Source organism: Euleptes europaea, chromosome 10 (assembly GCF_029931775.1).
Source record: "Euleptes europaea isolate rEulEur1 chromosome 10, rEulEur1.hap1, whole genome shotgun sequence".
NCBI lineage: Eukaryota > Metazoa > Chordata > Lepidosauria > Squamata > Sphaerodactylidae > Euleptes > Euleptes europaea.
This window is the reverse complement of record NC_079321.1, coordinates 57,138,715-57,154,126: the sequence shown is the minus strand read 5'-3', so window position 1 is coordinate 57,154,126 and position 15,412 is coordinate 57,138,715. Positions and strand designations below refer to the sequence as shown.

At 41.4% G+C, this 15,412-nt stretch overlaps 1 protein-coding gene across 1 annotated transcript; it reads right to left on the bottom strand.

Annotated features, from left to right (window-relative positions):
* Window positions 1-2,723: 2,723 nt before the first annotated feature.
* Window positions 2,724-14,703, bottom strand: MANEA (mannosidase endo-alpha). Its single transcript, XM_056856407.1, has 4 exons — window positions 14,122-14,703; window positions 13,308-13,417; window positions 5,451-5,527; window positions 2,724-3,400 (listed from the first exon to the last, which is right to left on the bottom strand). The coding sequence occupies exons 1-4, from the start codon at window positions 14,666-14,668 to the stop codon at window positions 2,764-2,766; spliced, it is 1,371 nt and encodes a 456-aa protein (XP_056712385.1). The 5' UTR covers window positions 14,669-14,703; the 3' UTR covers window positions 2,724-2,763.
* Between the last annotated feature and the right edge of the window lie 709 nt (window positions 14,704-15,412).

The window sequence follows — 15,412 nt, the reverse complement described above, 5'->3', positions numbered from 1 at the left end:
AGTATGGTCAGTGAAGGCAAGGATCTTTCTGCTCAGGTGTTGCCTTATTTTTTTTAAGTGTCTTCCAGAAATGGTGATTAGAGGCTCCTCCATAGCTACCTTCCTCAGTCAGCTTAAAAGTGGTTTTGATTCTGGGCTTTTTGCTGAGCAGTTTTATTGGGCAGTTCCATTTGCAATCTAATTATAGGCCCCTTATGATTGCGATTTAGAACTTGTTTTTAAGCTCTTTTTAAAGTAAATATAAATTTGTAAGCTGCTTTCAGTTTAGTGATGAAGTGGGATAAAAAAATTAATAAATAAAACTGGCCAACGGTTTTGGCAATCTTGCAAGTATATTTTTTTGAAGCCTCAAAAATAGTCACTGCCTGCAGAGTGACTAAATACAAAGGAGGCTTTGTAAAGAAAATAAACCACATCATATTATGATTTTTACATTTTCAGGGCAGTTGGCAATGTGGATTTTATTTTATAAGCTTCCAAAACATTTGCGGGTGACATTTGCGGGGTGATAAATATGTAGGAATTATGAACTAAGGGACAGCGTATGGCCACAATGCAAGATTAAAGCCTCAACATTGTCAAAATAAGACAGCTTAACCCTTACCTCCCTTCTCTTGTAACCTATGGAGTATGGTACACTTTTCAAAACTGCCAAAGCTAGCACACTGCATCCAACTGGAGGATCTGCTGCATTAGATTTGGACAAGTTCCAAGGGAGCAAAGAAGAGAGGCACTTTCAGTGTTATACCTCATAAGGCACTCACTGTGACCACAAAGTCCTGCTACTTATTACTGAGAATGGATTCAAAGCACAGATGTGCTGGTGGTATAGCCCTCTTACAGGATTGTGTCATTTCTAAATGCAAGTGATGGACGGCATGTTTGAATGGACCACTATATAAAAGTCCCCTCCATGAGAAAAAAAATTACATGCTAGGGAGAAGTCTAAGACAGCTTCATGAAGAAAGATTGTTGCCAACCAACTGGGTTTTTTTTTAGTATAAATTACACTGAAAATTTTTTGCATAAGAAACACAATGAAAAAAATAAGATTTGAACATGGAAGTGCTTCTATATAAACAACTCTTGACACATTCTGAGCCCTGTGAAAGGAGAATGTACTTTGACAACACACACAGCTAAATCGGCTTATCTTTGCCTGTGGTCACCATGACATAATTTTGGTGGCTTCTGTCTTGCCCACGTGCACTCCTTCTTTTTAGCATTTCCTTTTCACGTGGGAATGAAAAGAAGGAAGGACCTTATTTTTTAACTTCTGCAGAACTTTCATCACTGGCAATTTACATTGTTTCAAAATAATATCTCGCTTAAAAATATGAACAGCCCATTCCTGAAGGGGGTGGGATCTGTGGTGGCTGGGAGCAGCACAGCCACGCCGCTTCTTCCAAGTCTTCCCAACCGCAGAGGCAAAAAACCCTTTTCACAAACGTTGAAAATTTTAAAAAGGGGGGAAATGACCCACAGCGAGCAGCGAGGCTGCACCACCGTAAAGGCTGGCGCAGCCCCAATGCCGCTCAAGGGGGGCGTTCCCGGGGTGAAAAGGGCCGTGGAAGGCAGCTACACTCCCAGGAACACCAAGGGAATGCCCCCCCACACTGGCAAGAGCTTTCTCTTCTGGGAAAGCCCTGCCGGTGTGGCTGCACTGGCGGAGGGGGCTGGTGGTGCCTGGACGCCAGAGTGTTTGCCCCCACTCCAGTGTAGATGTCACCTTATTCCGTAAGGCCCCCCTTCAGGAATGGACTCAAAATCTTATTAGGAATTCTATTTAAAAAATGCAAAGCAACTTTTTTTCTGAAAATTATTTCTGTCCTTAGATATTCCTCTTTTCCATTTTATGATAGTTTCATATAGCCCCAAAGCTCGATTCTTGCTCACAATAATATTGCTTACATAACAAGCTGGTTGTAAGATGAACACTTTAACAGGTTACTAAATATTTCATACTTCATTCATAGCAAAGAATTAACAACTATGACTATCACAACAATTTCACGTCAGTCATCTTTTCTACCATAAGATAAAGCAAATGGAAAGAAAAACCTTTCTGCTTCTAGGAAGAATATAAAATATATGTATTTAGGGTAGAAAAAAAGACTGGTCTTGTACAGTTCCCATTCATTTTAATGATGCTTGCACAGATAAGTCTTAAGGGATTCTGCAATTTACCAAACTCATGCATCACATACACATTAATCTTTAAGAAATTATGGATGTAGTTGGTGATCACAGTTGTTCCAAGGCCCTGGCCCAAAGCACTGAAGTGCTCATACGGACAATAATTGGTTTTCCTTTGTTTCCAGCTCACATACCGCACTAGAAGATGCTTCTGAAGTCTGCTTACCTTTCGGAGAAGCTTCTTGAGGAGTGCAGTTCCTGCCCCCCCTGAAAGGGGGAATTCAGAACCCCAGTTGCTTTCAGACGTATGTAGTTGTTTGGATGACAGCTCAAGTTCTAATATCACTCTACGTGAATTACCAGTAAAATATTCTAGACAGAGAACTCTCACTATACAGAATATTAATACATACAGCATTCAGCACGTCAAATATATTCTCAATACGCTGTGTAAGAATCCAAGGAGCTAGTATTGCTTGGCATTGTTACCTTTACTCCTTAAAGTAAAAACTTTCTCTAATGAAGGTATACAATAGTGCACAAGTTAAAACGTACATAATATACGTGACACAGTGTGACAGGTTCCTTATGGAGCTGAGTCCATGAAGAGACAAATACAGTAGTATCTCATGTAAGCCACTGCTCTTTTTCCTGGCTGTATTTTTCAGACCACTTGCGAGTGAGCTCCAGATAAATATTTGGTTTATGTGGTTGATAGTCTAGGTAAACTATCTTTCCAGTTTTCTTTGGAATGGCTTTCTCAATCTGAGTTCCTTCGTGCCATTCATTAAAAGAGGTGATGGAAATTATTTCAGGCCGGACTAGAAGGGCAGCGCTGAATGCAGTCTCATAGTATTTCCCATTGACGCGGTTGCGGGTGTTGTGGTTGTTCCATGGTCGGATGCTGGTATCGACATAACCTGGACCCACGCTTGGAATAAACATTAGGTTGTTCTTGTCACAAAAGGCTTTCAGACTGGGCCAGTTATGATGACTTGAGCCATAAGAAAAGCCATTCGTTGCAAAGTATGTATAAATTCCATCAAAGCCACTTCTGAGGATTTCATGCTTATGTTTTTCTTCCACAAGAAGGGCAATGAATAAACTATCATATGGGGTGTTGCGTATACTCTGAGATCCTGATACCGTGAGCAGATTTGCCCACATTTCAGGGATTGTGATATAAGAATCATAAACATAAAACATGGGATAGGTTCTACCTGTACTAACTTTATGTCTGTAGAAACCTGGATGATCTCCATATCTATAAGGCAAACAAATAAACAGAATAAGCAATGGTTTTGATACCTCAAAAAAACATATACTCCATAGTTTTTCCACATATGTTGACATTCAAAATCTCTCCTTCCCATTATATTTCAACTCAATCATGATGTAATCTTTAGAAGCAGGTAATTTGCAAATACATCAAATTGCTGGTTTGGGCAACGAAGCAGAGCTGCTGGCAAGGTGAGTGTGGTTTTGCCTTTCCTAAAACTGCTGGGGAGCATTAACTGAGGTTCCTGTGAGAGGACTGTGTTTGAGGGTGAGCGGGTGCATGTAGCCTGCTAAAGAGGGGTTTTTGATTGGTGCTGGCTGGTGCTGTGTGTGAGAGGAGGGGGCTGTGAGCATTTATATTGCAAAAGCTCCTTCTCACTACAGGTGCGAGCCTTTGGAACGAGCACAAGGGGACCCTAGAGGGTGGAGAAAGAATCCTGTTATTGGGGCAGAATAGATTTGTGTGCCCCGCAGGAGTACTGAGTGAGTTAAGCATCGGTGGGAGTTAGCAGCAGGACAAGGAATCCAAGGCACTAGGTCTTTCTTCAGTACAAGAAAAACGCAGGGTATAGAGGGCAGGACACTTTTCATTCCCAGCGTTTAAACACCCCAAATAAATAAGTGTCGTCCCGAGGTTCTGGAATCCAAATTTAGGTTGCTAGGTAAGAGACTAAAAGCCAAGACCTCCAAGGTAGCTTTCTCTGAAATGCTACCTGCTCTATGTGCTGGAGCAGCTAGGCAGGCATAGTTGGGGAGTCTCAATGTGTGGATGAGACGGTGGTGTAGGGAGGAGGCCTTTAGATTTGTTAGGAACTGGGCAACATTTTGGGACAAGCTGGGCCTGTACAAAAGAGATGGGCTCCATTTGAACCAGGATGGAACCAGTCTGCTGGAGCGTAACATAAAAAAGGTGGCAGAGCAGCTTTTAAACTGAACCTGGGGGGGGGGGGAGCTGACAGGAGCTGAGAAGCATCTGGTTCGGGCAGACTTATTGCAATTGGACAAAGGGAAAATTGCTTCTGATTGCCTACGCGGAGATGGGGTAGACATGAATAGGGATGGTAAAGTAAAGCAGGATAGCCACTTAAGGATGCCCAAGGGCACATGCCAGGCAACGAAAGAGAGAGACAGTGTAGAGCTAATGCTAGAAGCTCCAAGTGAAAATGGGGGGAGTTAGAATGCATGATTTTAAGGGAAAACATAGATATAGTGAGCATTACAGAAACCTGGTGGAAGGGAGAGAACCAGTGGGATACGGTCATCCCTGGACACAAACTCTATAGAAATGTCAGGGAAGGGCGTATTGGAGGGGGTGTTGCTATGTACATCAAGGAGGGCACAGTGTCTGATAAACTAGAAACCATCAAAACGGCAGACTTGTCCACAGAATCACTGTGGGTGACAATTCTAGGCCCCAAAGGTAATTTAGTAGTGGGGACATTCTGTCAGTCCCCTGACCAAAAGGCTCAAGGTGTGATCTACAGATGGAGAATGAAATCAGGGAAGCATCCAAAGGTGATGAAGCAGTAATAATAGGAGACTAACTACCCTCATATCGATTGGATAAATGCATGCTCCAGTAAAGCCAAAGATATAACATTTCTAGACATCCTCAATGACTGTGTCCTCGAACAGTTGGTCATGGACCCAACCAGAGGGGAGGCAATCCTGGACCTAATACTCTGTGTTGCTGCCAGCGACTTAGTAAAGGATGTGGTTGTGGTAGAGCCAATTGGCAACAGCAACCAAAACGGCATCAAATTTAATTTATATGTATGTAGGAAAGTGCCTGGGAAATCTCACACAATTACCTCTGACTTTAAAAGAGGGAACTTCTCTAAAATGAGAAACCTGGTAAAAAGGAAGTTGAGAAGAACAGTTAGGAGGGTTAAATCTCCTAAGATAAGAAGAATTCATTTAGTTTCTCAGCAATTTATCCTCCCTTAGTGTTCCTTTACTCCCATTGTGTTCCAGCATAAAAAGTTTGCATAAAGACCATCAGATATGTTAAAAATTTTTTTTCAGAAAATGCTTACTTGTCTATAATGTACTTAACATTGTTGTACATACTGCGATCATCTCTGTCTTTGTATGGCTCAATATGGAAAGCGACCTGCAAGGTGAAAATGTGAAACAGGTAGTTAAAACCAAGCAATCAACACTACCAACTTAGGGTTGCATAAATTGAGGTCAGTACAATCTATGTTTTTCTCTTTTGATGAACAAAAATAAGCACAAAATAAGCACTGAGCATTTAGGCGTAACTGGATTATAACTTTCAGCGTATCTTCAAAGCTGCTGTTGTAGTAAACTACTGATAGAGTAACAGCCTTATCATTACCAGACAGCAGATAGATTAAGTGGTAGTCATGAGAACATACAGGAAAGTGTGCAATCAATGGAGTAATCAAATAAGATCTTACAAAAGAATATAAATCACAACAGAATAAAAAATGGGTAAGCCTTTCCACATGGGCAGACTCTGTTTGATTGGGATTTTCAAAAATCTGCCAGTTAATTCATTGAGGGTAAGGCATTATGTCTGGCCAAGAAGAAAAGTCTGCAAAAAGTTGGAATGGTTAAGAATTCAAGATAACCATAACCATGGCACTTTCTTCCACTGGAAAACCACCACAGCCAGGGTTTGCCTCAGATCTCTTTGGGTAGACAGCTTTTTGTGGCTTGATTAGGGGTGCAACATCAGCATTTTAATTATGTAACTGCAAATGCAAACATGGGTGCAATACTTTTATCTACTACAATCTGGCAAACAAAAATGACAATTAAGAAAATATGCAGTTGGAGATTCTACTGACAAAGAATCCCTAACTTCTGCCTTTGCTCAGCCATTCTGTTTACTGCCTTCTCGTTGGGGACATGTAATGACCAGTTAGTGACCTTTAGCACTAAAGCGTCAGGTAGAATCTGGGAGGCCGTAACACACTGCCTTTTCTCAGAGAGACACAATAGCTTTGAGAACCGATGAAGTGGGTTAAACCAAGAAATAGTTACCGGCCCAAAAGTGTCCCTTTGATAGAGCCTTAATGGGATGTTATTTACCAGGTGATGTTATTTACCTCCACACTACAAAAAGCTTCAGCTTCCCATGTCCACACAGCTATTAGAAGAGATAAAACATTTTCCAAGGCCCGTTGGCAACCCTAATTAAGACACTAGGAACAATCTTCTTGTTGCTGAGTAAGACAGACCCCGATTTCTAAGTCCCCATTCAACAAGAATGGGGACGAGAAAAGGCACCCATTGTTCAACACTAATAACACCTCACTTCTCACTTTCTAACTCACAAACGAGTTAGGGAAGGAGGCATAATCTATAGGAACTGGAAACAAAGGAAAAGGCAAAAGCTTAATTACATAAATATTTAACTAATCATATGCATTCTAGCTGATTAATAAAATTTCTACATTAATTTGTATATTAGTAAATACAATAATTCAGAAGAAAAAAAACATACTTCTTTTTAGACAATTCAACAGTGTCACAGCCAGAAGACACATTCCCTTCTCTGTAAAAGGGAAAGGCGTTTTTTTAAATTGCACTTTCCATTGGCACTAAGTAGATTATTAAAAATCACAATACACGTTGAAACCTGCTTCCTAATTAATCATGGTCCTCTCAAAAAGCTTTTAGGCAATCATTCTAACCAATTAACTGACTGAACATTACAGCTCTAGGCAAAAATAATTTTAAAAGTTCTACTTAAAACAGATTTTTGTTCTGCCTTCCACATCTTAGTCTCTGCCTTATACTATTCGTGTACTTTTTACCTGCCTCCACATGCACAGAAAATGTTGCAATATCTCCTAAAGCCGCTACTTCCAAAAACCTGCTACCCTCTCAGAACAACGTGAGATCTTGATATTGGCCTTATCTGTTCTGCAAAGCTGTGTTATACCATGTCTTCACCCTTCTACAATAGTAATTGTTTGGGGGAAACAAATGCATTTGTGTCTCCTATGCAAACTGTGATAACGCAGATCCGAAACACTTGCTATTAACCATAAAGATAAACTCTGTAATATATCATCTGATCTATAATATCATATAATATATATAATCTCACCTATAATATTATGTAATATATAATCTCATCTATAACATCATGTAAAAGGAGCTGTGGCTCAGTGGTAGAGCATCTGCTTGGCATGCAGAAGGTCCCAAATTCAATCCCTGGCATCTCCAGTTAAAAGAACCAGGCAAGTAGGTGATGTGAAAGACCTCTACCTGAGACCCTGGAGAGCTGCTGCAGTCTGAGTAGACAATACTGACTTTGATAGATCAAGGGTCTGATTCAGTATAAGGCAGCTTCATGTGTTCATATGGTTATATATATCATATCAAACTCTGTATTAACCTTAAAGATAAACTGTGTAATATATAGCTTTGGGTGATGGGGGAATATGTTTAATTTGTACTCTACCAATGCTAGGAGACTAGCCAAAAATGAACTTATTAGGTAGGACCGAGGCGGTATAGCAAGTTTCTCAATTTAGTTTTCAGCAGAGAATCTACTTGCCTAAAAGGGTTAATGTAACAGCATAAGTTTTGCTATTTGGCACTCATGTGGAATGGAGGTTGCTGGGAAGCACTGGGGGAAAAAAACTCTCATACTGTAGTAGATATATACAATATTTTGAAGATGTTTTGTTTAAATGTAATAATTTTGGCAACAATTAATAAGCTTTAATATGTTTAATGATAATACATTATTCAAGAGTTCAGTGTTCCCATAAACTTAACATCCAAACATGCTGACAGTCTTACCTATTGTGACTCTGAGACAGTTTCTGTCCAACAATACTTTGGTTTACTAAGATTTTTGTTCTATCTTCCACTTTTATTTTTCCTACCTCTAACATGGCAAAAATTAAGAATACGTGTCCTATGGTAGCATAGGGTGCAGCAGTTGGTAACTGTTTCGCAAGTATTGTGTATATTTGCAATTTTTCTTATACAAAATGAAGATTTTTACTTTTAAATCCCATAAATACGCAATCCCCTGTGATCCCACTCATCGTCCCAGTGCCAAGTGATTCAGTGGCAGGAGAAACAAATGGTGGGTGGGTGGGGGATAGAGACCCAGAATTGCTACTGCCATCACATAGTTTCTGAGGGGAAACCCAGAAGTGACATCACACACCACAACATGCTAGGAATTTCAAAAATCTCTATGGTTTTTAACATAAATGACATTTCTGGATTATCTCCTGGAAATGATGTAATGATGTTGGCGATACCATTTTCCCAAGGCTCTGCCCCACAGAATCACCTGGGGGTTAGCAGTGACAACCTGGCAACCCTGTATCTTAGGAGAATAAATTTTCCATTCCCTCGGTAAAAGAATCCACGAAAGCCTTTTTTAACACTATGAAATTACAACAGGGGTCCCCAACCCTTTTTGAGCCTGGGGGCACCTCTGGAGTTTTGAGAGCCGGTGTTAAGCACTACCCCAAAATGGCTGCCACAGGGGGCGCAGCCAAGCTCTAATGGCTGCCCCTCTTCACTCTGCAAAAGAACTGAAGAGAAATAAGAAGAAACAAAGGGAAGCCCAAGGGAGGGAAGGGAGAAACAGAAGGGGAAATATAAAGAAAGGAAGCCTAAAGGGGGAATGGAACTACAAGCTCGGATGCTTACTATTTCTCCTGATCCTCCAGTGGCTGCTGCTGCTATTGCAGCCATGGAAACCCCTTTCGTTTGAATAAGTTAAAGCCAGTAACAAGTCCTGCTTTACAAAGACCTCACCAACTTTCTGAAAAGCCTGGTGGGTAGGCTTACCAGATCCCCCTTCTTCAGAGGGAGGTTTTTGGAGTGGAGGTGGTGGTGGGGGTCACGTGCACCCTGACGTGCTTCATCACTTCTGGTTTACATCCAGAAGTGCTGCATTGCAAAGGGACGATTTCTACTCAAAGGCCTGTTGCAATGCGGCACTTCCGGGTGTAAAACGCATCACAAGGGGCCGTTTACCACTCAAACTGGGAGTTTGAATGGAAACAGGCCCTTTGCGATTCGGCACTTTTGGGTGTAAACCGGAAGTGACCTGTCGCCACGTGCACGGGTTGCCCGCTGACCCTCAGCTGGTCAGCAGGCATCCAGGTGGATTGGCGGAGGTTTGCCCGCCACCACCTGGCACTTGGCAACCCTATTGGGGGGCACCAGTGGAAGTACTGTGGGTGCCAGGGTGCTCACAGGCATCATGTTGGGGAACCCAGAATTAGAAGCCCAAATGCAAAGTCTGCACAACCACTAAGAGAACTGTATTTGTTTCGGCTGTTGTTTCATTTACTTAAAAAACCTGAAGACAAAAACCTAGCAAGTAAGTCTCACAATGGCAGAATTATGCATTACATACTTGTAAGAGAAGTAATGAATCCTTATAATAAACAGCTACACAAAAGGTGAGACAAAGTGAATACACAATAAGGATGACAAGGACTCCGTATGAAAGTTTGACAGAATACTCTATTATAATTGATTATACAAGGAAAAAATGTAAAACCACAAAAGTAACAAACTCTTCCACATAACATGCAAAGCCAAAATGCAAATTAATATGATTAATTTTAATACAACTGAAAATCAAGTTTCTACCTTGAAATATGATAAAAGGTAAAGGTCCCCTGTGCAAGCACCGGGTCATTCCTGACCCATGGGGTGACGTCACATCCTGACGTTTTCTAGGCAGACTTCGTTTTCGGGGTGGTTTGCCAGTGCCATCCCCAGTCGTCTTCCCTTTACCCCCAGTCATCTGGGTACTCATTTTACCGACCTCGGAAAGATGGAAGGCTGAGTCAACCTTGAGCCGGCTACCTGAAACCAACTTACGTTCCGAATGATAATAATCCAATAATTTAGAGCAATGAGTTGTATCCTATCACTCCACTCAGCTTGGGTTGTCAGGTCCCTCTTTGCCACTGGCAGGAGGTTTTTGGGGTGGAGCCTGAGGAGGGCGGGGTTTGGGGAGGGCCAACAATGCCATAGAGTCCAATTGCCAAAGCATCCATTCTCTCCAGGTGAACTGACCTCTATCGGCTGGAGATCAGTTGTAATAGCAGGAGGTCTCCAGCTAGAGGTTGGCAACCCTAATTCAGCTATGTGTGGAACATTTCTCTGGTGTAAAAAAGCTTTTTGTCCAGAGACTCTTCTTCTGGAGGAAGGCTCTGCACTCGGCTGAATGCAGCAGTTGGATAAAGGCCATTATAATATCTGTATTTTAAAACAAAAAAATAAGCTAATTTTAACATAAAGCAAGAAATATGTCACACGGTTCAAAAGAGAATGTAATTTTTACGAAGCCAATTGTCTGCTCTTCTGTGACAATACAGAAGGCAGTGATCATACAAAGAATTTTTTTTTTTATTTTAGGGGAGAGGATTTTGTTTTCCATCTTTTGGCTATTGATGTGCTACGTATGACTAACAAATGTAGGTGATCAATGATTTAGTAACAGTGGTTTGGATCCAGCAATGTGCAAGCTGAAATATAGACAGACTTAGTGCTGTTCCTTTTGCGCAAGCTTCTGTTCAATGCCTGACATTTTCCTCCCTATATATTATAGTAACCAGAAACTGGTTGCTCAACGTCTTGTGCAAGTGGAAATGCAAATAGGGATACAATAAGTTTGACTTAGCGCAAGCAGCTACCAGTCTTTTTCTTATGTTTCTTTTAGGGGAAAGAGTTCCTTGACCATAGTGATGCCCACATCCAGTTGTCCATCTCAATCCTTAGGTCTGCAAGCCAAAACATTCTGTTCTCTACCTGCCACTGCTGCCATAGTGACTACCTTCCTACTGTGCCCACTGTTCTCCCCACCTTACTGACATCTAGGGTTGCCAGGTCCCCCTTCGCTATGGGCAGGAGGTTTTGGGGGCAGAGTCTTAGGAGGGTGGGGTTTGGGGATGGGAAGGACTTCAATGCCATAGAGTCCAATTGCCAAAGCGGCCATTTTCTTCTGGTGAACTGATCTCTATTGGCTGGAGATCAGTTGTAATAGCAGGAGACCTCCAGCTAGTACCTGGAGGTTGGCAACCCTACTGACATCTCTGCTGCATCTACTAGTCAGAATGAAATGCTATGGCTGCAGCATCTGCAAACATTTTGTCTCCCATCCTTATCGGCCCTTTTAAAGCCAGGCAGGGAGAGAGGGGTACAGCATAGGCAAGTGAGTAGGGGTGAATGATCACCAAGTAGTTATTTGCCAGGATGATCTAGAAGTTACTTTGCAACAAATCTAGAATATTATCGTGAGATATTTTGTTCTCTATCCTGAAATGAAAATATTTCCTCCAAAGTACCTCTTCTTCCTTCTAAATATATTAGCCTCTGCAAAAGGAAATATAAAATCATCAATCTAACTACTGGGCTCTTCTCAGGATCTGAGTGAACTGCTGAATCTTAAAACATATTACTACAGGGCAAGATGAACACCAGCAAAAAATAGTAACTGGTTTTTCCTCTTGGGCTACAATTTCTACGATGCCTTCAAGAAAGACTTGTGGTGACTAAATATAGATTATGAAAACATGTTTCCCAGAAGACAGCTTCTGCATTTTGGAACTCTCTTAATGGAGGATCCACTGAAATTTCAGAGAGTTTAAGGCTGTTTTTCCTCCATGTAAATTCAGGAAATAAGTTGCCAAGGCTACAAAGACTAGGTTATTTTTAGCCATTTATAGCTATTTTAACAAAGTTCAGATATTTTATTTTACCGTAAACGTTATTTACATAATTCAGTTTCAATTCACCCTTTTTGAAGGCCATGGGATAGGTCAGAGTTAATAAAACAAACGCGCGAACACACACACACACACACAGCTGAATTAAAATGATTTCTCATCTACTTCGCTCTAACTGTTGCAGGGCAGCCTGAAAAGGACAGTTTTATGGTATTTCCAGAAAATACTGAGGAAAAGAATCATAGAGTTGTGTGTGACCCACAATACCTCTTTATCTGCCTTCACTATTTGAACTTGCCATGTGGTGGTTCAATTACGTGTGGAAGGATCCTAATCACAGGAATTTAAAACAGCCCCACTACAGACATGTTAACAGTCAGCATGTATGTTACAACTGACTAGTTCTCATTCTTCCTATAGTGCAGCTGTGCTGCTTGACATCAACTATACAGCCCTGTATGCATGAACCATCATTCCCCTTTGTGCAGAGTCCTGTGGAGATTTAAGGCCTATAGGAGCCAGAAAGGCAGGAGAAACTATGTGCCAGCCATGGAATATAGTTAGCCCCAAAATGGTGGTGCTGTACGCCTAGCAGAGCACAGTTCAGTCACTCTGTCTTATTTGTCAGATAATGTCTTATAAACATACTAAAAATACAGAAAGCTTTGTACCAGTCATATCAAGAAGAAGAGTTGATTTTTATATGCCGACTTTCTCTACCAATTAAGGGAGACTCAAACCGGCTTACAACCACCTTCCCTTCCCCTCCTCACAACAGACACCCTGTGAGGTAGGTGGGGCTGAGAGAGCTCTAAGAGAGCTGTGATTAGCCCAAGGTCACCCAGCTGGCTTCATGTGTAGGAGTGGGGAAACAAATCCAGTTCACCAGATTAGCCTCCGCCGCTCATGAGGAGGAGTGGGGAATCAAACCTGGTTCTCCAGATCAGAGTCCACAACTCCAAACCACCACTCTTAACCACTACACCACGCTGGCTCCTACAGATCACTTCTGCTACCTAAGAAGCCCTCGTAAGGGTCCTTCCATTGGACAGAGGCTCTCCTTGGAAGCAGAATGGAAACATAAGACCCAACTCCTAGATGAAATAAAAGTGCGCATAAAATAAAATCTGCATACCATAATTAAATCACGAAACAAATAAAGTCTTAATTTTTTTCTCCCTAAAACTTCAAATACCATACCTTTAATTTGTACTTGTGTGCGACATCCAAAATACTAAGTGTCAGGCCATGAGTAGGTTCCCCATTCTCATCATTCATACCAGGTGGATACCAAGAAACAGCCACTACCCCTAATAAACAAAACATGTGTTTAATCAATAACCAACTAATAATTAAGTACCTACTTCAGCAAAAAAGGCAATTTCTATTCCACCACTGAAAAAACGCCCGTTGGTTCTTATTTAATATCTTCTGCTAGCTTTATTGTCTTTTGGAAACAAGTGTGTGAACTAATGCAGTCTCTACCCCTGTGCTTAATGTAATATTTGTTTCAGGACGTGTCACAGTTGCAAACGGACACTTGCAGTGCAATACTAAGAGCACTTTCCTGGGAATAATCCCTTTGAATAAACCTGAGCAAAGTTATGAGTAGACCAGTTTATGTTTACTCTCTTGGTGACTTTCATATTCTTATTCCAGAAGGCAACCTTTTCTGCCCAGGCATTACAATGCCAGGTCTTTGGCTGGTTACTAGAGCTGGGGATGAATAAAACAATCATCCCTCTGTCTTTCTGCAGCATTTTCATCCTTCCAACTTAAAGCAAGATTAGTGATGTGACAGTTCTGGGAAATAAATTCTAACAATATGAAAGTTCAACCCTTCACTTCCCCGGATCCTCTCCACCTCTTTCAGTATTCTAATCCCGAAACATTTCCTTTCTGCATCCATCCCGCTCCATGCCAATGCTGCAAAACTCCTATCCCCAAGTTCTACGAAATGTCAAAAAGTTATAAATTAATGCCATGCCCGTAATAAAACACAACGCCTGTTTACCAATGGAAGCGGAGCTTATCTGTTTCATGTGAGATTCGATGACAGAAGGGTCTTTGGAGCTATAAGGCCCAAGTTCTGGATAGAAGCTTGATCCAATATCTTCTGGAGGACTGTGTCTTCCTTTTGGATAGCCACTTGCAATTTTGGGATCCCAGTGTGTCAGCAGTGGATGATTCCAGTGAATATATTTTCCATCAAACTGTGGATTCCCAAACCAACCATAGTAAAACACATGGAAATCATAATTAGGAGAAGGAAGGTCTTGTTCCAGTTTTCCTATTGGAACCATGGGAGTTTTCAAATTCATTGTCAAACTGTTCAAATTTTTGGTGTGCGTGAAGCTATCTTCCTTGGCTCCATTCTGCACGCTGAACTTTTTTTTAACATGTGTGGTTCGTTGCTGAAAATCTGGCAAAAGGCCAAGGCCAAAGGGATCTCCAAATCCAGCTCTTTCAGGCCTCAGGGTTTTTAAAGCCATCATTATGGAGCAAATAAATAAAATAAAAAGCAATAGAATGATGCACGTTCTCCTGCGAAATCTTGCCATGATGTCATGGTAGTTCAAGGCACAAGTAGGAGGCTTCTAGCTGTCAATGAAGAAAAAGGGGGAAAAAGTTTGTTGGATTTTTAAAATCTTGTATACAATTAAAAAAAAACATGAGAAAAGAAACATAAAAGCCCATAATTTGAATAATTCAATTTATAAAATCCTTGCCATTTCCTTTATATTTACGGTAGCTGTTCAAATACTTATTTAGAGGAAGCTGTCCACCCTCTCCTCCTGTCCTCTATGGTACAAGCAGTCTTGTACCTTCTGCCCCAATTATTCCATCACTGCAAGCCTTTGAGGTCTGAAAAGGAAGGGGAAAAGCTGAGCCTAGTAGACAGTTGCCCTGACCAGGATAGCTCAGGATAGCCCAAGCTTATCATTATCAGAAGCTAAGCAGGGTCAGCACTGGTTAGTATTTGGATGGGAGACCACCAAATACCAGGGTTGTTATGCAGAGGCAGGTGATGGCAAACCACCTCTGAAGTCTCTTGCCTTGAAAACCCTAAGGGATCGCCATATGTCAGTTGCGATTTGAAGGTCCAAAAGAAAAAGACAATCAGCCTAGCTGCATCCATCAAAGGGTAGCTCTGAACAACTGTGCTAATTCTACTTGTAGCTTCAAAGAGCTGAAGAAGATTAAGAGCTCCCTATATGCTCCCAGACAAGTCTAATTTGCCAGTCAACGCTCACCTGAAGGCAAGGAACAGATTACATTTAAAACTCATTTGTCTAACACAATAG